This window comes from Nelusetta ayraudi, unplaced genomic scaffold (genome assembly GCF_046127955.1).
Source record: "Nelusetta ayraudi isolate G7.1 ecotype Tasmania unplaced genomic scaffold, CSIRO-AGI_Nayr_v1 ptg000084l, whole genome shotgun sequence".
Lineage (NCBI taxonomy): Eukaryota > Metazoa > Chordata > Actinopteri > Tetraodontiformes > Monacanthidae > Nelusetta > Nelusetta ayraudi.
Window position 1 is genome coordinate 7,307,298 of NW_027466134.1, and position 20,392 is coordinate 7,327,689.

The 20,392-nt window shown below is 45.5% G+C and overlaps 1 protein-coding gene across 1 annotated transcript in view; it reads right to left on the reverse strand.

The window, feature by feature from the left end:
* gabrg3 (gamma-aminobutyric acid type A receptor subunit gamma3) overlaps window positions 1–19,872 on the reverse strand; it is a 32,404-nt gene extending 12,532 nt beyond the window's left edge. The window contains exons 1-3 of the mRNA XM_076045591.1: window positions 19,435–19,872; window positions 19,030–19,175; window positions 6,140–6,207 (exon numbers count right to left, since the gene is read on the reverse strand). Of these exons, the coding sequence (XP_075901706.1) occupies window positions 6,140–6,207; window positions 19,030–19,175; window positions 19,435–19,487 (267 nt within the window). The 5' untranslated portion in view covers window positions 19,488–19,872. The remainder of the gene's footprint in view (window positions 1–6,139; window positions 6,208–19,029; window positions 19,176–19,434) is intronic.
* Between the last annotated feature and the right edge of the window lie 520 nt (window positions 19,873–20,392).

Below are 20,392 nucleotides of genomic sequence, written 5' to 3' on the forward strand. Positions count from 1 at the left end.
ACCCTGGTCTGAATAGACGCCAATGAAGTCGCCAATCAGAAGGCCACCGTTGCCTCCTGACCTTTTAAACTGCGAGAAGCCCGGGTGAGGATAGGTGTGTGTGTGTGTATGTGTGTGTGTGTGTGTGTGTGTGTGTGTGTGTGTGTGTGCGTGTGGGTGTGTGTGTGTGGGTGTGTGGGGGGAGGGGTGGTTTGGCGTCTGAATTAATTGAGTATTCTCACAGATTCAATGCGGAAAACAAAAGGACAAAAAGCAGGTGCACGAGCCGTCGATGCTGCATCAATACACCCCCTCCCCTCCCCCTAAACTGCTCCGTTTTGTAATCTGTTATGTAATTTCACAGAGGGGAATTATTACAATGGTGAGACAGTATCGATCGCCCCTCTCGCCTGCCGCCACGACCTGGCGAGAAAATGGGTCTCTCGCCGCCGTATCGCTGCCACACTTGACCTCCACATTGAATACTTTTGCTACCTTAGAGGTTGTTCTAGGTTTTTCTTTCTTTTTGATAAAAAAAAAAAAAAAAAAAAAAAAGATTTTGAACATTACAAGATCCTGACCCCTGGTAAAGTGGTCTAGTAAATGAAGCCTGTTGCTTAGCAGCAGTGGGGAAGTGTCGAGACAGTTTCTCCACCTCCACCCTCCTCCCCGCCATCAGGTAAACGACTGGCATCATTCTTGAATATCTGAGCACTTAAAAAAGACATTAAAATAAAATCAATAAAACTCAAGACAACAGAGAGAAGGAAGAGACAGAGCGACTCGCCTTTGTGCCTTCAGTCCAGCTGTTTGTTTCATGTTTGAGCTTGAAAACGGCGTGGCGAGAAATGAAAGTACTAATGACAATGTTGACGAAGAAAAAGAAGCAAAAAACAGTGAGCGAGGCTGTAAAACCAGGTGAGGGTTGCAGTGGGAGGATCAAAAGCTACTAAACAGACGAGACTTCAGATTGTGGGATTCCTTACTGTGCACAATGCGTTGCAGTATGGTGTGCGTGCACGTGTGTGCTCTGTACATGCACATGCTATGGGCTTTGAGTGGTTTAAAGAGATTAAAAAAAAAAAAAAAAGACTATTAGTTATTATCTAGCTAAATTACTTTGCAATGAACTAATTGGTCATCTTAATATCACATATTTTAAAAATATTTTAATTATAAGATAATTTTATAGACAAGACTGATTCCAGTGTGGCCTCATTTATTTTGGACCTTGGCTTTTGCAGCTGTGTCTCGTCATTCAGTCTGGTGATTCTAACCTTTGTATTGAAGCCTACTGTTAAACTCCAGCAGCTGCTTGACACTTCCGATTCTTTTTTTTTTTCCTTTCTTTTTTTCCCCTGGTCTTTTCTTTTCCTCCTCGTCCTCCTCGCTGCACCGTCTCCTCTCCCTGCACTTTAAAACTTAAACTCATTTTCAAGTACTTAAAGGGCACCTATGATGCTTTTCCACTTTTCTGAGCTCTAAAAACTGTTACAATGTTGAACCCTATCGTCAAACGATCCGAAATTGTCAAATAATGAGGTCCATGCGTTTGGACGTGAGCCCTGCAAGTTGTTGGGCATGGTTCTAAATGCTCTGTTCACGGAGTTTTTTTTTTTAACACTGGGAAAGCATTGACGGGAATGCGTTCCAGATCTCCTTTCATGGCCAAGCTCAGGCACACTTTCGGACTGGTTCCGCCCGCCCCCGCTCTGCCCCGGAAGTGATGTCGCAATGTGCTGCTCCAAGAAAATGTTTTTAAAAATAAATAAATAAAAATAAATAAAATTAAAGCTGCAAGCAGCGTTTGCGGGACTGAGCCGCCGTGGCCGATGCGACCCCCGATGACCCCCGACCTCTGCCGACGCCTGCAATTGACCCCCGTGCTGGCGCTAGAGAGGTTTTAATTTTAGCAGTGCGATTTTTTGGTCAATTTTCAATGTGCGCCGACTTTGGAGGGCTGTTGCACGAAAACATACCGAATTTTCAAGCCTGTCGGACTTGCGCTTTCTGAGCCTTATATTTTTAATGTGAAAACAAAAAGTGGAAATAAGTCACTTCCTGTTTGTCGGGCGACAAAAGTTAGAGCGTACAAAATGTCGGGCTTGAAGAGACGAACGCGTGGAATTTTCCCCCATGTTTTTTCGACCTTCCTAGTGGAAGCTAGCGCCATTTGTAATTCTTGGACTTCTGTAGTTGGACGCCTCTAGGGGGCGCTAGAAGTGGAATTTTGCCTTTTTCTCTTCATTTTCTTTTATTGTGTTCCAGTTTCTACCTCCGTGCCGAATTTGGTGACTTTTGGAGCATGTTTTGTAAATAATAATAAGAATAAACCGTCTTCGCTGAGGCTCAGTCCCGAATAAAATACCCAACGACTGCCGAAGCAGCAAGGACCACAACCGTTGGAGTGGAACGAACAGAGAAAATGTTGGAGGTTTGTTCAGCCTAATGCGGATGCGATGGAACACCGGTCCGGTCGGCAACGGGAGTGAGACGGGCTCGACTCAGCCCCCCGGTGGACGACGAGAGAATGGTCAGCCACGACGATATTTGAAAACATGTATTTGTAAGTGTATTGTGACCTCAAGCAACATTAGTTTTAAGACTACTTGCAACGTACAACCGCTGCATCGCGTTGATGAACTGTTAGCCACCACCGCTAACACTTATGTGTGTTGTGTTCGCTGGCAGCGAAACTGAAGAGGCAGCGATTTTGACTCGCAAGTTTCGCTCCTTCACGCTGCCAGCATGGTAACATGGGTTGTATAGAGCTCTTCCTGCTTTGTGTGCACTTAAGTTGTGCAGATATTCTTGTCTAATAATAAACGACTCTATGACTGAAGTGATCGTTTCAGCGTACATATTTTCTCTGCTAGGACAGTGTTTTGATACAAGTCAACAGTATGAAACCAAATCATTCTAAGCCCTATTAAAATGTCTGGCAAAAATACAAAACAAAAACACGGTCAGCACACAAAGCAAAATATATTTCCAGGGACACGGAATGCACAAAAAACGTCCAGGGACCTTCGGTCCGCCTTGCGGCCATAACTCCGCCCACGCTGGGTCCGTACGAAGCTGGATTAGCCGCTAAACAGCTGCTAAAGGGTGAAGCCTTCACGACGGTAAGTGTTTAAATTGTGCCTGTTTCGTAAAGTTTGCCGTTTACTCTCAACTCCCGCACCGGCACACTGAGGAAGCGAGTCTCAGCAGCGACGAAGAGTGTGACCAATCACAGCGGAGTGGGCCAGGCGGGAGGCGTACACGGAGGAGGCCGGGGGTGGAGTGAAGTGAAAGAGAGCGTTTTCGCGGGATGCAGGAAATACGAGGAAACGAGCAGCGAGAGACACAGATCTACAAAGCTTTCAGTGCGGGTAACCGTGTGTTGCTGCTCTGGAGGGGCCAGACATCAAATACAAAGGCCCGAAAATTAGTATAATAGGTGACCTTTAACAGCAGCGAGGTCGAGGTTCTCTGCCTGAGCTTGTTGTGTTCTGGGGTTTGATCAACGCCTCTGCCAGAAGCTGTAAACCTGGGGTGAGGCGTGCACGGTTCCAATCCAAAACTTCTTCTTCCTCTTATTCATTACGTCCGTGTCTCTCTGTTTGTTCTCTCTGTGAGTCCTCATCAGTGGCGGGTGGCTAAAGGTCATTCGTGACCATGGGACACCGTGTCTTCATTGCCACTTGATTGCACCTTCTTCCTCTTAACTGGCAATCAAGCCTTTTCCGGGCTCGCTTTGCCAGTGAAATGTGACAGAGAGCAATGTCCCATTAATTCACCTTCCAACCGACTACTGCTGCCACTCTATAGAATCATGAAGCAAAGCTGACAAACTGCAAACTACTCCAGGAAAGTGATAACCAGCCCTGACAGTGGAATGTTTTCCAAATCTGCTTGCAGCGCAAATCCATAGTTGAGGTGGCCAGCCAATGTAGCCTGTGGGTATGGTTGGTCACAGTTCGAGGGGGGCATCACTGCATGTGTGCTTCTCAATGTCTAAATGAGCTCTTTGTTAAATAATTTTGCCACTAGATGTCGTTGTTTCCCACTGCAAAACCCGCTCCAAAACAAACCGGTGTCCTGCAGCAGCGCTGGACCTCCCCCGAGCAAACAGGGACATCGCGAGTAAAACAATGTCAAGTGAGAAATAAAGAACATATTACTACAGCTACTGGGTGGCACTCCAGGCTTTTCTTCTGTATTTGTTATGTTTTGCTACAAATGACTGTGGACATCCCCAATTTAGCTGTATTAGCAGTTAGCGTGGCGGTGTCATTGCTGTTTACAGACTTGCACACCCCTGTGACTTCACTTTCTACTCCAGACTCGACTCTGATGGAAATCAATTGCAATTTTTGCACGCATCTCCCTTCTTTTTTTTTTTGCAAAATGAAAAGTGGCTCGACGAGACTCGACACGAGACTCGAGCAGGCTGGAGAAGCGGCGAGAAGATATTTCTGTGAGTTCATTATTCCGCACTGAGTGATTGAGACGCACGAGGGGCGCGTTAATATTCCACCGGGATCCGTTGAGTTTATGGCATCGCCAAGAGCCTCATTATCCAGGACGATCCTCGTGCTGATGACTTCATTACCAAAATCCTCCAGCCAGAAAAGATTATAAAAAAAGAAAAGGAGGCGCATCGCTCAGGCTTCTCATGTAACAGAAAACAGACTTTTCCACTTGTTTTGTTTCGAATCGTACTGGGGCCAGGATTTTTTTTATTTCTTTTTTTTACAGGGATCATAACATAAAAAAAAATCTGTAGGTAATTCTCCCTCTCCACCTGCTCTTAGCTGCAAATTTCCGCATCATTGCTCGCCGATAATTTGCTGCGAGCGGGAGACAAACCCTCGGCGCCACCTGCGTTGCAGAGGCAGCTCAGCCAGCAGCTTATTTATTTCTTATTTGTCGGCCGGTCCCCGGAGCGTGATGGCCCCGCGAGAGGGGCCCGAAATAGCCATGGGGACGCCAGCGGCCGCCGCCTCTACCGTTTTGCCTCTGCAGGAATTCCTGGTCGGCTCGTGGTTGCCTTGGACACAGCGTTAAACGCCAGCTTAAAAATAGCCTCTGCGAGAAGCACAAAGAAAAGCTTCCTCTCCTCCTCCAGTGTGGCACGTGTTGCTCTCATTGGTTACTAAAACTGCCTGCTTGTTTGTTTGTGAATGGCTCGTTCACAGTTTCATCACCGCCGTGTGGAAGAAAGACACTGAGGAGACAAGCGGACGGTTTTCCCGTCGCAGCCAGAGGTTGACAGCACAGCACCACGGGTCGGAATTCAAATGGAAAAAAAGTGTGGAGTTGGAAACCAATCAAAACTTCTACAATCAATAGAAAAATGTATTTTCAGCCCTCTGTTCACAGCCTCTGGCTAATTTGTTTTAGCTGCCTGCTAGGGTCCAAAACAAGGCTGTCTCAGAGGACGGAGCCGACAGGATCTGGGGGTTTTGTCACTTCCTCAATAGAGGTAGCAGCACCCTTTGTGACATCACAGAGTGCTGTGTTTTACTGTGTTACGTTCTAAACAGAATTGGAGCAAGCAGAAGAAGTGGAGTATGGAATCTGTTATGTTGTCTCTGAGGACAACACTGATTGTTGTTAGAAAACTGCGGCAAAGTGATCTTTTTTTTATGAACTACGAAGGAATCCAGGTGCAGAAACACCCCAGAGTCTCGTTGTTGTGTTACGAAAGCTGTTTTTGCTTGAATGCGTCACAAAAGTAACAGCTATTCGGACATTAAAGTAAGTGATTTTTTTTTCCAGTCCGACGTCTCTAGAGTTTCTCCCCACAATAAAAAAAATTAATCAGAGGGCTGTCTCCGGGAAAAGTCATGACACCCAGAGTTATGTGCTGCATAGCAATTAGAAACAATGAGAGCATGACAGCTGGGGCTGGATTTCACTTTGACTTCTCCGACAACGCTGCCTAAAATAAGCTTGTCACACAGAGGCGCTTTGCTCCGTAACAGGAGCGGAAAACCCCCCCAAAACTGACAAAGCAATTTGTTGCAGACTGTTGCATGTTCAGGGGCCAAAAGCCTGGCTTTTATATCCTGGACTTGTCTGACCGTACACGTTTGAGCAAATGAGTTTGTTTATTACATGACAAAAAATGAATGAAAGAATCAATTATTTCAACCTAAGCTGACAAACTCACCATGTTTATGGACGACACTGGTCCAATGCTGTTGACAAATATGTCCACGTCTATCACTGTTGGTTTGACTGTGTGAGGGGAGGAGAAAAAGAGAGAGACAGATAGAAAAATTAATGGATGAGATTTATTTTTCATTTGAAACTGTTGACAGATACATGACACTTTAGCTGTGTCTTTAATCTCAGTTTTTATGTTTCCAGGCAGTGCACCAAAAGTGGCAACATTTTTTTCCTTTATCGTCACTTTTTTTTTTTTTTGCTTTTTGTTGGGTTGCAAAGAGGCGGTAAAGACAGCAGAGATAAGAATTCACATCCAAACCATCCAAACCAAACTGGCTAGCTACTAACTCCTGCTATGTGTTGAGGGGGTGAAGTGTGCAATTCACGACACGCAATGTTGTTGGGAGGTTTGTGGGGTTGCAAGTAGCTGCATTGGAGAAAGAAAGTTGCATTCATTTTCTATACCTGCTTCTTCCTGAGATTAGGGTCACGGGGGCCTGCTGGAGCCGATCCCAGCTGTCTTAGGGCGAAGGCAGGGTGACACCCTGGACAAGTCGCCAGTTCATCGCAGAGCCACATAGAGACAAAAAACCATTCACACTCACACCTACGGACAATTCAGAGTGTTCAATTGACCTCACACGCATGTGTGAGGGATATCCCTTGGAGGCATAGTGACAGGACCGCCACTGTCACACATGTTTTTGGAGTGTGGGAGGAAGCCAGAGAACCCGGAGAGAACCCACTCAGACACAGGGAGAACATGCAAACTCCACACAGAAAGGTCCCAGGCTCGGAAATCGAACCCACAACCTTCTTGCTGTGAGGCGGCAGCGCTAACCACTGCACCATCGTGTCGCCGAAAGAAAGTTTCACCAGAAGAAAAAAGATCAAGAAACTGAAGGAAAAAATACCAATAACTCCCAGAAGAGGATGAAAAATGTCCTCCCGCTCTTGGAGTTCTCAATCAATCTCCTGCTGGGTTGGTTTCACTTCGGCAGCTAATCATGGAGCAAATTACATCTGTAGCGCCAGATGAAGACAATTAAGCCACGAAACCAGTAGCACTTCTGTGCCTGATTGAACAGCGCCAGCGTTCCCAACTCAACCACGGGGCTGAGAAGCAGTTCCACAGGTGGGAAATGATTGGAACTTGGACAAACACCTGGAGAGTAGCAGCAGCAGCAGCAGCAGCAGCATCAGACATTCAATACACTGAAGCAGGTGTCGACACAAAAGGACATGAACGTTGTTTTGACCTTCATGCATGAGATTTACAAAGGCCCCGCAAAATATGTTCTGATAATGATGGAATAAAATGAAGTGATTGTTAGACACTGTAATGTTCTCATGTCAAATATTTCAGATATAATAAAAATGAAGGTGATGCTTTGGACACAGTCCAGTTAAACGTGTATGGAGGCTCGCCGGATTGACCAATGGGTGGCCTCCTCTTGTCTCTTACCTACCTACAAGAAATCTAATCGGCCTGCTCTGTATATCTTAATCTGTAAGCGCCCTGCTCAAATTGTGAGATGATCTGATTGGTTCGCTTCCACTGAAGCTGACATTTCGGTAAAGCCATGACCATCCAGTTGTCTTCTACTCTTGCGGAGATGTGAAAGACCTCGCACCATGTTTGCTGTCTGACGCCACAGAGCGCCGAAGCCACTGCTGTTCTCAATATCATCGACTGTCCCCATTGGCTCATTTTTAAGTGTGAGAGAAGTGAATTCCTAAATTCCTTCCAGCTTTGCCGTGCTGGAGGATTCCACCACTAGTTGAAGCTGGAACCTCTGAACCCTTGGACTGGCTGAGGGCTGTGACACGCAGCGTGGCCTTCTCGTCATTTTTGCCCTACCTGCGTGTGGTTCCCTCCTGGTGTCTGAGCCAATTAAGTCTATGGCGAGGAGGGGGCGGGACAGGAGGGGGGTCTTTTTACTTTTACCCACCAGAAGCACTTCACTGCCGGCAGGCAGGCAGGCACCCTGCTGTGGCGCCATCACTCAGGAGCTATTCATGAACGGAGCAACACCTGGTGAACAGCCCGCAATTCCTCCGTATTAAACTCTGGAATTAAGATCTGACACCGTCATGCCTTGATAGAGAGGACGAGGGGGAGCAGGAGGGAGAAAAGGAAGAGGAGGAAGGAGGAAGATGAAGAAGATGAGGAGGACAAGACGATGTCGGAGGAGGCAGGGAAAGGAAAAACTGTTTCCTGCAAAACACGGCATAACGAGCACCCGACACTGCCTCCGCTGGCAGACTGTGAAGAGCCCATTGTTGCCAAAGCGAATAATGCCTGCTCCCATAACAGGTAGTAGTTTGACCCGTGTAGCCGCCACACAAAGAGCGAGAGAGAAAGAGAAACGGACTTCTCTGCCCTCGCACGTCCTTCACGTCTGTGTCTCCTGTCCACCCATGGCAACGCTCCATCTCAAGGCAAAAATCAGATCAAGGGACTCGCATGCACTGAACTTAAGATGCTCTGGAGTCTTCTGAGCAATTCAGGTCGCTTTTTTTTCATGGACTTGCATAAGTCACCCCGTTTCCTATCAATCAGGCTTGCACGTGACACTTCCCCGTGGATAGTGCATTTTCAGCAGGAAGTGACGTCTAGTGAGGAATAAGGATGAGGGCGGCGGTGATGGGTGGATGGACGGATGCACGTTGCATCGATTAGATTCCATTGCAGCACTGGTCCAGAGCTCATGCGTCACGCGGAACAAACCGCGTCAGCAACAGTTTGACAAGAGTCGCCGCAAAAGTGCAGTTCAACGATTCGCCGTCACGTTTTTAGGGGGGGAGAAACGTTTTCCGCAGCTCGGCGTTCTGACTGGCTTCTTGCTGAACTGCGTCCGTATTATTTACAGTAATTAGGCGCCATTGTTCTCCTCTTTTGTGCAGGTTCCCAAATTGTGCCTCCCGCCAACTTCGCTCATAAGAGAAGGAGCGCTGCTTTTCTACCTCGGCAACAGTGCAGCTGTAATTGGCTGCCGCTATTATTACCTCGGAGCGCCACCCAGCTGTGTGGAGACTTGAATGGACATCAGGTGACCGTGGAAAGTACAGACACCTGTGGAGAATATCCATTTGCGGCTTGAGCCGGTGTGATGATGATGTTGATGATGATGATGATGATGATGATGACGACGACGATGACGACGATGTAAAATCATCTTATCATCTTGTCTTTTTAAAAAAAAGCTTCGACCACAATTGTTTTTCAGCCTGTCGGAATTTGAAACAAACGGCTTTTACGTCGCTAAACGAGACAGACTTGGCTACGACGCAAGCTAAACGCTGAACGCTAACACCTTAAGTGCCATTAACTGAAAATGCAGAGGGACACATTTTAGTTTTGGGTCAATGACAGCGAAGCCTATGAAGCAGAAACAGACTGAAAAAAATGAAGAGCTACACAAACAAAAGAAGGGGAAAGAAGGAAGGAGGAACTCAATTGATGATTACACAGTTTTGGAAAAAAACAAACACTGCTTTTGGATGAAAAAAAAAAGATGAAAGGGTCACTGAATTAGTATCTTCATTGTGCTGTAATTGCATTGCAGGCTATAATCGTGCACCTGTCGACGGTGCCAACTAACCAGCAGTTTGTCTGCAACTAGTCATTCAGTAAAACGGAGACAACTCATTATGTTCGGGGGGGAGGGCGGGATAATATCAACTAGAGATTAATAAGCGGTTGTGTGAGTGGTTCATTCCCACTTCTCTCAGACACTGAGGACGGGATGTTGACGGGATGTTGTTTCTGAAGAACAAGAGAAAATAGCAGAGGCTGACGCCTCACAAGGGGCCCATAATCAGCCTCTGTGATGTCAACGAGTGTTTGGAGTGGCCGCTAATCTCTGCCCTGATGAGAGGATGAGCATCAGCCATGATGCCGGCCAGCAAAAGCAATATTTTTGGCTTTTTTAGCCAGCCACCATTGACTTCATACATACAGTAGGGTAGACCCAGCGTGACATCACCCATTAGTTTTGCGATTGACCCGTTCTGAAGCCTAGAAAGATTGGTTTCATGGTCAATGCCATCTTGATTTTTCAGTCTTCCTTTTCTTTTCTTTTTTTAACTGGAAGATTCCATTTTTGTATGTGTGGTCGCCTTCGGAGGTGAGCAATGATTGGACCGTGAGCCAGCGCACTGGCCATTTTATTCAGAAGGAGACATCATGGCCTTTCCTCCATTTTTTTTCATTTGCAATTTAGTCCAAGAAAAGAAAAAAACAGTTTGTAACAAATTTGTCTGAAATTAGGTCTCGCTTTTGTATTTGCATTTTTGACACGTAATTTTAGTCCTTTTGCAACCATTTTTGGTGGTCTGTGCTGACCAAATGATAGAATGCAGGTTTTAAAATGTAATGTAAAATGTTGGTTTAACTTCTGAAGAATGAACATTAATTTTAAAGATCATTTAGTTTTGAGTTATTTAACGAGTCACTGTCACTGAACAACAAGGACAATTCACATTGTATTTGTTGTTTGTCTAGACAGTGATAATGACAAAACAAAAAATGTTGGATTTTTGTTTTATTTTATTTTCAGGGTGCGTAATAAATATAAAGATGTCTTTGCTAGGAGACACAATCCAGTCATACAATCAAGAGATAAAAGAGAAAGAAAGTAAACAGGAAATTTTAAAGACAATTGCTCCTGAAAAGACAAGAAGGGAGCAAAAGTGCAAGGTACTTTTATTATTTATCTTTGATGAGAAATAATGGCCTTCCTTGATTAGCACATCTTGACTCTGCCCTTCACAAAGGATATCTGGCCCTGCTAACTCAGTGGAGTAGTTTTTAACGAGCTGATTAGACCTCGGCTAATGTGAAAGCGTCAAACCAATCAATTCTTCTGACCTCTGTGGGCCCCAATGTTTCCCTGAGTGGGTTTCATCTCCCCGCCAAATCCCCCCCGAGTGCCTCCTCCTGGCAGGGTGACGATCCATCTTTGATTTTCATTAATTCCTGCTGGAGGACGCCGCCCGCCGCCTTATATGTTCATGTGGGCGGATGAATCAAACAGGATTGACTCGCATCTTTGAGGGTTAAACTGTGGTGGGCGAAATGGTCGGAGTCAGTGAAACACTTAGAAGAAGTTTTGGGCTTTTGGTGAATGGACAAATGTATTTGGACATTTTTTTCGTGGTTAACTCTGATTCGCAGGAACTCCCGATGACATAAGTGCGATGTGGGAAAGTCTCGTCCTGCTCTGGCTCGACGGCGTCACATTCCGAGGCCTTGCCGCGAAGACTTATGGTGCAAGGACTCAACTTCCCTCCTGCACCGTCCGGCCTCATTACGAGCCGAGGTGCCAAAAGGCTCTGAAATATTCAGAAAGCAGAACAGATTAGCTCCCCCTGGCTAAGTGTGTCGCGGCGATCATCTGTCACCCGGAAAGCAGCGAGAGACACCAGAGCTCCTTTTGGAAGATCAGCTCTTCACTTGACGCTCAGGAAAATTGCTCAAACCATGTCCAGATAAAGGGTGTACATTTTTGCACAAATATCTGCTCGGGACTGTGGCAACCCTGATGGTTGTAGAGTAGTTGTTCTTCTAAAATAGGATAAGGTGCGCTTCTTTGTTTGTTTTTTGTATTTTTTAAAAGCATGCTGTGCGCACCAAACGCTCAATGTCCCTTTAACCGGAACAGGACAAGGATCAAAAAGCTTTCATTTTGAAAATCAGAAGCTTGAAGGGGTGTGGCTTCACGTTATCAGTGAGGCGTACACAGTCTCGCAGAAATGATTTGACAAGCTGGTGGGCGGGGTAAAATCCTGTTGCATCACAGACATGCTCCGCCAAGGAACGTTAGTGTCAAGTGCCTCCGGGGTCCAGCAGGGGGCTCTCCTTGCAGCGCACACAACAGCAAGCGCAATGCCACCCGATGGTTTGATTCCGAGGCGCTCGTGGAGCCGATCTATTTTCCCGTCTCTGCAGCAGTAAGACGTGCTACTCCGACCGCTTTCTGACAACTGAGGTTTTAAGGCAAATCGATCACTCACTGTCATGTGTTAAACTCAGTCTGACGCCTCCCGACAGAATCCTTTGTCACCTCCTCCCTCAGTTCCCGGGGTGACGGTTTGAACAAAAGCCTCGATTCTCTGCCGTAGAAGCTTCAAAAGTTTTTTTTTTTTTTTTGTCCTACTCCATTATTTTCTTCTCCACCCGTAATAGATTTCAGCTTTTAACCGCCGTGATTGGTATGACGCACAATGGAGACAAATAACCTGCACTGTTAATCAAAGTCCATTAGAGAGCCACTGGTGGACTCGCTGAACTTCGGCGCCACTGAAATAACGGGTGGCCAGTTCAAGGCTTCAATCTTTAAAGTCTTTGCGTCTTTTTTTTTCGTCGACACCATTCATCCTCACGCTGGTTTTAATCAGCGGCAGCGAGATCCACCAGTCAAGTTAAAAGCCCCCGCTCGTCGATATGGGAACACTTGAAACGATTGGTCGTTTTGTCAGAACGATGGAGGGAGCCGCGGGTTAGCCGTGACTGCAGCCAATCACTGGGATGCATCGCCACCCTTGACTCTCTTCTCCGGGGGAATAGTAGGTGTTAAACGAGCAGAAAGGGAAGAAAAGACTGAGGATAGACACGGTGCGTTGTTTCCCCCCACCGAGATCCATTAAAAATCTTTAGCGTCGTTCCATGTGTTGACTTCCTGTTGACCTCCACTTACTCATGATCCTACTACGCATCCACATCTACCTCTGGTCAAGGTCATTTTCAAACAAAGCCATTCATTTTAATCATTATTGTGCCCAGCCGTGAGAAGAACCATTAGTCCAGAGTGCTACATTCACACTTACGTGCGCCTTTGATTGAAACTGTAAAGCTTCAGAAAAGTTCTGAATTCTTTTTCAGTACTTCCTGGTCTCTCTGTTGCTTCAGTTACTGTGCAGCTGCCATAACCAATCTGGCCTCAGGAGGATGACTGGTGAGTGGCTTGGTTTGGCCAAAATCAATTAAATACTTATTTAAGCTTTTGCCTAAACAGGTGCTCAGTATTTTTTAAATAATTGGTGATGGTACAATACCATATTAATACACTATTCCCTTAGTAAATTTGCATAATTTGAAATAGTTCAACCAATCCAGGGGGGGGGGGCCCTGCTGAGGTTGGGCTGTCAGGGCATTAGGGTCAGGAGGTTTGTGCATTAATCCGCACCATCGACGAGGCTTTAAATGGTTCCTGGACCTGGTTTCAAGGTGCTAAAACATTTTTTATTGGGCTAAAACTCAAGTTCCTCAATAGTTTACTCTCTATATTGTGTTATAGTATTGTTTTCGTGTCCCTTATTTTATTTTATTTTTATTGCTGTTGTTGCTTTTTCATTTGTTTTTTTTGTACCTTTCTTTTTACTCTATTGACTTGTCCTGTTTAAAATAATATTAAATAATTGGATCACAAAATTCCTTCATGGTTTCTCGTGCACAAAGGAAAGATGGAACCATGCATTTTGACGAAGGTCAGTTGGTGAACGGCCGCATCTTCCACCTCCAAAATAAGAGACATACTGTTTTTCTGTGAGATGAAAATAAAGAAATAAAGATTCTGTTTACTCTTCCATTTGGAATCCATGAGGAGCTTTGACCGACCGTGTTTATGTCGTCTCTCTTGCATTTCTCACTGCAGGTGTGGTTTAACATTCGGGCGGTGAAAAGGCCGGCGCACTGCTGTTGTTTTATTTTTAAACTGCAGGCCATTATGGGCTTTTAAACAGTCACGTTCATTAATGCTAAAGCGGACAAGGTCAAAGTACTTTGATGCACCATCTGCCATCAGAGGGCCGGCATCACAACAAATGACGCTGTAATTCACTTATCTCTGTTTTGCTGCGCAGGGAGGAAGTGGAGGGATCTTTTTTTGTAATTATGGTTATTTCTTTGGAATTGGCCACAGAGGAGGGATGTGGAGAGGCGGGAGGAAGAAGCGGAGGGGGAAGGAGGAGAAAAAAGAGAGGGAGGAGAATGAAGATTTGGATGAGGGAGGAGGGAGGCCATCCGCTGGTCTGTGTCGTGAAAAGGTCACTGTGTTTGTTGCTCACACATGGATGTATTGTCAGAACTGTAACTCCCACCATTTGTCCGATTGCATTGGCCACTCAGAAGGGGCCGAGACATGGCAACTGCATGCTTTAGCCGAGGAAATAACGTCATGTCCAGAATAAAGTCTTTTCAGGGGATTTTCTGGTCTTTTTTACAGTTTCACAAAGATTAAAAGTCCATGACAAAAAAATACAATGGAAAGATTTGTTATGAACTGCGTTTCAAAGCATTTATTTTTGTATTGCGCTTTGCTATAAAAACGCTGGTACTGCAGCCAAATAGATTTTTTTTTTTTAAAAAAAACATTGGTGTCAACTGCTATACTGAAAGTCCGCCATCATGCTCTTGTACATCCATGCTCACACACCTGCATGTTTTCATTTGAGTTTTCTCTCGGCAGACTTTGGAAGGCAGCCGTTTCATCGCACAAGACGCAGGACTGTGGTTTTTGTGACAGCGCCACCCCGTGGATTGGACAATGAAAAATCCAGGAGGAGACCTTAAAGGTTGGTCAAACATGATAGTGAATCTGCAGCGCTCAAAATGCTCAATCTAAGTCTAAGGAAGACGTGTGTCCATGTTTTGCAAGGGTTGTTTGTTTGTTCCTTAAGGTGAGATAGGCAATTTTCCTTTTTTGGTTACCATTTGGTTATTCTTTTCATTAAATTTAGCCCCCCAATAGTTGCCTTTCCATAACATTTCGACAAAGTATAATTGGGATTTGCAGGTGTTTCCATTGAAAGGTGTGAAGCGCACAAGGCGTAATTCTCGTAAAATCTAATCCGGCGAGTCAACGGCTTTTCAAAGCCTTCCTCCCTCATTTCCCTTTCTAATTCCTTGTATAAATCTGCATTTCGATGTTGTTTGCTGTCAAGAGTCATTGTTATATTTTTCTCTTTGATTACTTGCAAAAATATTCCGTCTCCTCCTCTGTCCCAACATAACTCGTTTTTTTTTTACTTGAAATGAACTTGTCACGTGAACTCGTACGCCACGTCCGGTGACGTGTAAATGCACAAAAAGTGTTTTAATAGCGATATTTGAGAGGTTTTTCAAAGTTTAGGTGTTTCCATAACCAGTTTTTTAATGTGATATTTAGGTTTCACGCAATTCTAGGGGTAATGGAAATGCAGCTTCTGAAAAGAAAAGATCTCGCTCGAAATGTTGAAAACATTCAGCGTTTTCTGCAGTCTGTCGGAGGGTTGGGGAGGGGCGTGGAGCTGGGGGGCAGCAACTCTACCTGCATACAAACAAACTGAACCAAAAGCTTTACGGTGTGCCAGGAGGGGGAGCAGGCGCTCTTCATCCTCCCGTCTGTCACTTTGACCGACTGCCACCAAGGAGCAGCCGAGACACCAGGCAGGCAGAGCCGCAAGCAATGAAAAAACAAGTTGGGCTGCATTTCAGTCATCAGGTGAGAGCAGGCAAAAGCTTTTTTTTTTTTTTCTTTTTTTTTATGGCTTTTTTGTGTTCATAAAATGTTTGTCAATCATCATAACCAGGAGACCAGCACTCAGCCCCTTAAGAGTTTCTTCATTTACATGTCCAACAAGTTTTAGTACTCAGAAAGTTTTAGACTTGAATATATGCAAAGCATAATTTCTGCATAATTTGTTCTGCATCAATTTTAACAATTTGTGTTGTTTAGTTGCAGCAAGTTTGTATGCTGTTTGGTGAAATTCCAGAAGCCTCACACAAATTTGGATTGCACTGAAAATATGGTTAATGTAAAAACCCCTTCAATATATCACCAAAAATATTTTAATGCTGCCATGAAGCACAACAAAAAAAAACAAACAGCTTTATGACCCTTATGGGAGCCAAAGGTGCACAGGGGCCTTTAACAGGGAAGAAACTCTGCAGAAGATGAAGCATTGCAGCGAATGCAGCGCTACGTCTACAATTACCAGGTCATATGACAGACTTTATCCAAAGCCCGTTTCACTACAATAAACATGGACAAATCACTTTTAAGTGCCTGCTGTAAATCAATGGCTGGCCGCTCAATGCGCCGGCACATTTGTAGGGCCTTGAAAAGTTGCTCTAATTGCTGAATTAATTGCCGAAGCAAGGCGAGGACCCCGAGGACGCCGAGGAACCAGTGGGTTGGTTCTGAGGCTATTTGTGTGATTTACTGCATATTTGCCAGGCGATAAACTGGAAAACACATAACTTTTGTGATACCAACATTCTAAGAGTCAAGTGAAGAAATATTGTTGCTGATTTTCCCTGACCACCACCAGAAGTGAGAAAAATGCAGAAAGTCAGGAAGGCGAGTGATTAACTTGGTGTAGTGATGCCTCAAAAACGAGAAATCAATTCCGCACACCTGTCAAAACCGAATACTGCGCCTCTGCAAATTCTCTTCACTGTCGTTTCCTATCAATAATCTACATCTCTATCCTGTCAGTGAACGCTCCAGAAATGAGGAAAATCCATCCTTCTCCTGAGGATGGCTTTTGAGTCCTGGCTCATCTGCTCTTTGTGATGTCACAGAGGGCCCCGTCCGAGGTTAGTGACACCACCTCCAGCCAAGTCTTGGCCCCGCCCTCTGAGACCGGCCTTTGATTTTGTCTCCTCCCAAACATTTGGAAGCAACAACAAGGTGTTTTAGCAGTAGGCTAAAATCCAGCATTTTAGAGGCAGGCTGTAAACAGGGAGCTAAACATGCTGTTTTTTCTTGGAAATTTACAGATGTTTTTTCAGATAATTCAGCTTGCAAGGCTGCTTCACTGGAGTGCGGGAGGGAAAATAATGATCATGCCTTGTAATGCCTGACTGAGTACAAAGGCCATTTAAAAAATTGTTTAGTTTTAGCTTGAAGTTAAATACACACATTTTAGCAGGGGGATGTAAACATAAGGCTAATTCTCCTGTCTTCTGATTGATTAATCATGCATGGCTGCTTGACTGGAGGTCGTTTTTTGTTTTTCTTCTTCTTCTTTTTCTTTAAGTGGGTGGAGTTTTGGACCTTTAATAGCGACAAGATGTACCCACGTTTTCCTCCTCACGTTCCACTCCGGTTGTTGTTATGACCCAACTGATGAGTCCGCTTAGTTTCCACATCCATTAGCAGTAATAAAAAGGCTTCTGTGAAGAACGCTCTCGCGTGTCCTCGCCCACGGGCTCCTCGCCGATCCCACCGCGATCTTCACAGCAAGAAAATAAGAGCTCTGGGACGGCAAGAAACCGGGATAGTGAAAAGGAGCAACTTCCAGTGGAAGAGAGAATTGGATTTGAAAATAAATAAATAAATAAATGAATAAAAATCCAACGTGGGAAATGAAACAGCCTGATATCGGGTCTGCTTTTAGCTCATTTTAGTCTGCAGCTCCTGGGGGAAATATCCGACTGTACCGCTGCTTAATGTGCTTGCGTGTTGGCGGCCAGGTTGTAAGAGTGGTAAGCAGGTCGGAGTCGGGGCAAGAAAATCCATCAGGGAGCAGTTCATGCTCGAATAAACGGACGAAAAAACAGCCCCAAGAATCAAGAATGAGGCCGGGAATCGATGCTCACTTTCAAAAAAAACCCCCCCAAAAAACAAAAAACGAGGTGCTCAACTTTTGTCTCCCCCCTCTGGCCTGCGAGGTAACTGCACAAACACTCGAGATGGCTTGAGAGACGAGACGCGAGTCATCTGCAAATGGCTGTGATTGTTTAGCTTTTCATTCACATGCAGATTAGAGATGCGGCGGCGCTTCGGGAAACGTGGAGACGGCTTCCGGCCCCCCTCCCACACCGCCACCACCACCACCACCACCAGACTCTGTACAACGTCTGGCGATGTCTGAGGCATTGTTTGTCTGACAACAACAGCTTTAAAGGCACCAGTCTGATGCACAAAGAGCACTAATTATAAACGCAGGAGCGGCTGAGCAAAACTGTCGAGCGCCGTGTCTGAGAATCACAACGAAACAAATGCCAGAATGAGGACGAGCTGGGGAGGTGTGTGTGTGTGTGTGTGTGTGTGTGTGTGTTTGGGGCAGGGGGGGTGTTCCTCCACAGGCCTTGTCTGACAGTGCGATCATAAATCAGGATTCTGGAATCTGAAGAGTCAGCCGGACGTCTTCTTACAGCAAGTCGCTGATTTCTTTGTTGCCATAAGTCATTTTTGAAAAAAACAAACAAACAAAAAACCAAAAGAATTCACAAAAATAAACAGCCAACCTTCAGCACTCTGGGCGATGGAAATCACAGACATAAAAAAAAGCCATTTTTGTTTCCAAGACCGGCGGCTTCCTTGACCACCACTCGTTGGGAGAGCTGAAAATAAGTGTGAACAAAGGAGGAGCAAAAAAAAAAAAAAGTTGTCTCCAAAAAAAAAAAAAAAAAAATGCAACACGCAAGAAAAACCTGTGAATCTTTTGCACCGTACTCTCTTGTTTCTTGGAACGAAAGAGACGCACAAAAAAAAACAAAAAAAAACAGTTTGGTGATGAATTATTTAAACTGCAGGCAGAGAGCAGGCCAACGCAGACCTGAGAAGCAAGTGGTTCTTGTCTACAGGGAATAATTGGTGGATTTTTGCCAGGACATCAGTCCATCTTTTGTGCAAGCACACGTGCAGATGACACAACCATTCACCTGTCAGATGGGGGCACCTGTGACATATGACCTACTGTAAACACTTCCTCCCCCCTGCTGCACCTGCATGCAGGTGCACAATGCTGCACGCACTAAAATGCGTGAGGAACGCATTGTGACAGCCACCAGACATCCCTGCCTGCCTCCAGTGTGACATCACCTGGCCGGGCTGATGGTCTCAGAGTTGCCGTTAATTTTCCCCACAGGGGGTGGGACACACGAAGTGGCCTCCTTACCTCCGATATCCGGCCGCAGCTTCTTGTCATATTCTTTCAACAAATTGTTGAGTATCTCCGTGGTGTCGCTGTCCTGTGATTTAGGAGCCAGCATTTGGTTGACGGTGACGTCCTCGTATTCCTCCTCGTACTCCATTGTTAGAGAGCTGCGCAGGTGGACGAACAGGTTTAAATAAAAATAATAATGAATATAAAAAAAACAAAAACAAAAAACAAAACAGGCGACTTGTGTCTGCTTTTATTTAATTTTTTCCTGAGCAAAGAACATGCAGACTGCACGCACGCATGCAACTGTAATACATCTGCAGCCAGAGCTGCAGCGGGTCCTTTAAAGTTGCGGATGCGCGCAAAGTTGATCGGCTACAAATCATGTGGAGCAATTTGGCAGCAGAGTGCGTCACTCACCAGGTGTAGAGGACGGACAGGAGAGCCACACACGCAGGTAATCTGGCTGACATGTTCCTGGCTGACAACAAGTGCGGTGTTTGTACGTCCGGGGCTCCGTGCGTGCGAGTCTGCGTGCGGACGCGGCGGTCACAGTCGGCCGGAGAAAGAGGAGGAGGAGAAAGGGGGAAGAGGAGCTGCCCTCAGCTCCCAGCAGGGAATTCGGTCATCGTCAGGGGAAACTGGGAGGGGGGAGAAGAGGAAAGAGAATTCCTAACGCTCGTCCTCGCGCGGAGGCAGAGTGTGCGTGGCTCTCGCGCAGGTGCGCACACTCACCGCGTCCAGTGCGAGCGACATCCCCCAAAACTCCTGCATGTGTGGAAAGTCTGCGTCATTCCAGCATCTGAAGCTCCTGCTCTCCAGTCAGAGCACCAGCCAGCCTCGAATATTTCTACATGTTCCCCCCAACAGAGTTTTCCTGAAACATCTGCGGACCACCTCCTCTTATTACAACGTAAATTACAACTATGGAGGTCTGAAACGGTTGCCGCTGTTCTCCCCTTGCTGCTTTTGAAAACCCTGCTCTAAATGAATACTCTTTTTGAATTTGTGTCTATGGAATCACCAAATTCCTCAGCAATAATTAGTCCAACCTTTACCTTTACTAATCAGCCCTTTGTGATGTCACAATGGGCACAGATTCCTCTCCCATGTTACCACACCTCCCAGCCAGGTGTTGGCTCCGCCCTCTGAGTCCGCCTTTTTTTTTTGTCTCCTTCCAAATATGCTGTAGGTCAAACGAAGCATCTGTTGAAAGTAACACAATGTCTTTAGTAGGAGGCTCTAGAGGGCTAATTATTTTTTATTTTTTTTATTCTAGAGATCTGTGCAAAATTGTTCCGCTGGAGTCCAGAATGGAAATTAAACATTAAAAAAATAAAATAAAAAAAAAAAAAATCCTAATACAAGTTCTGTAAGT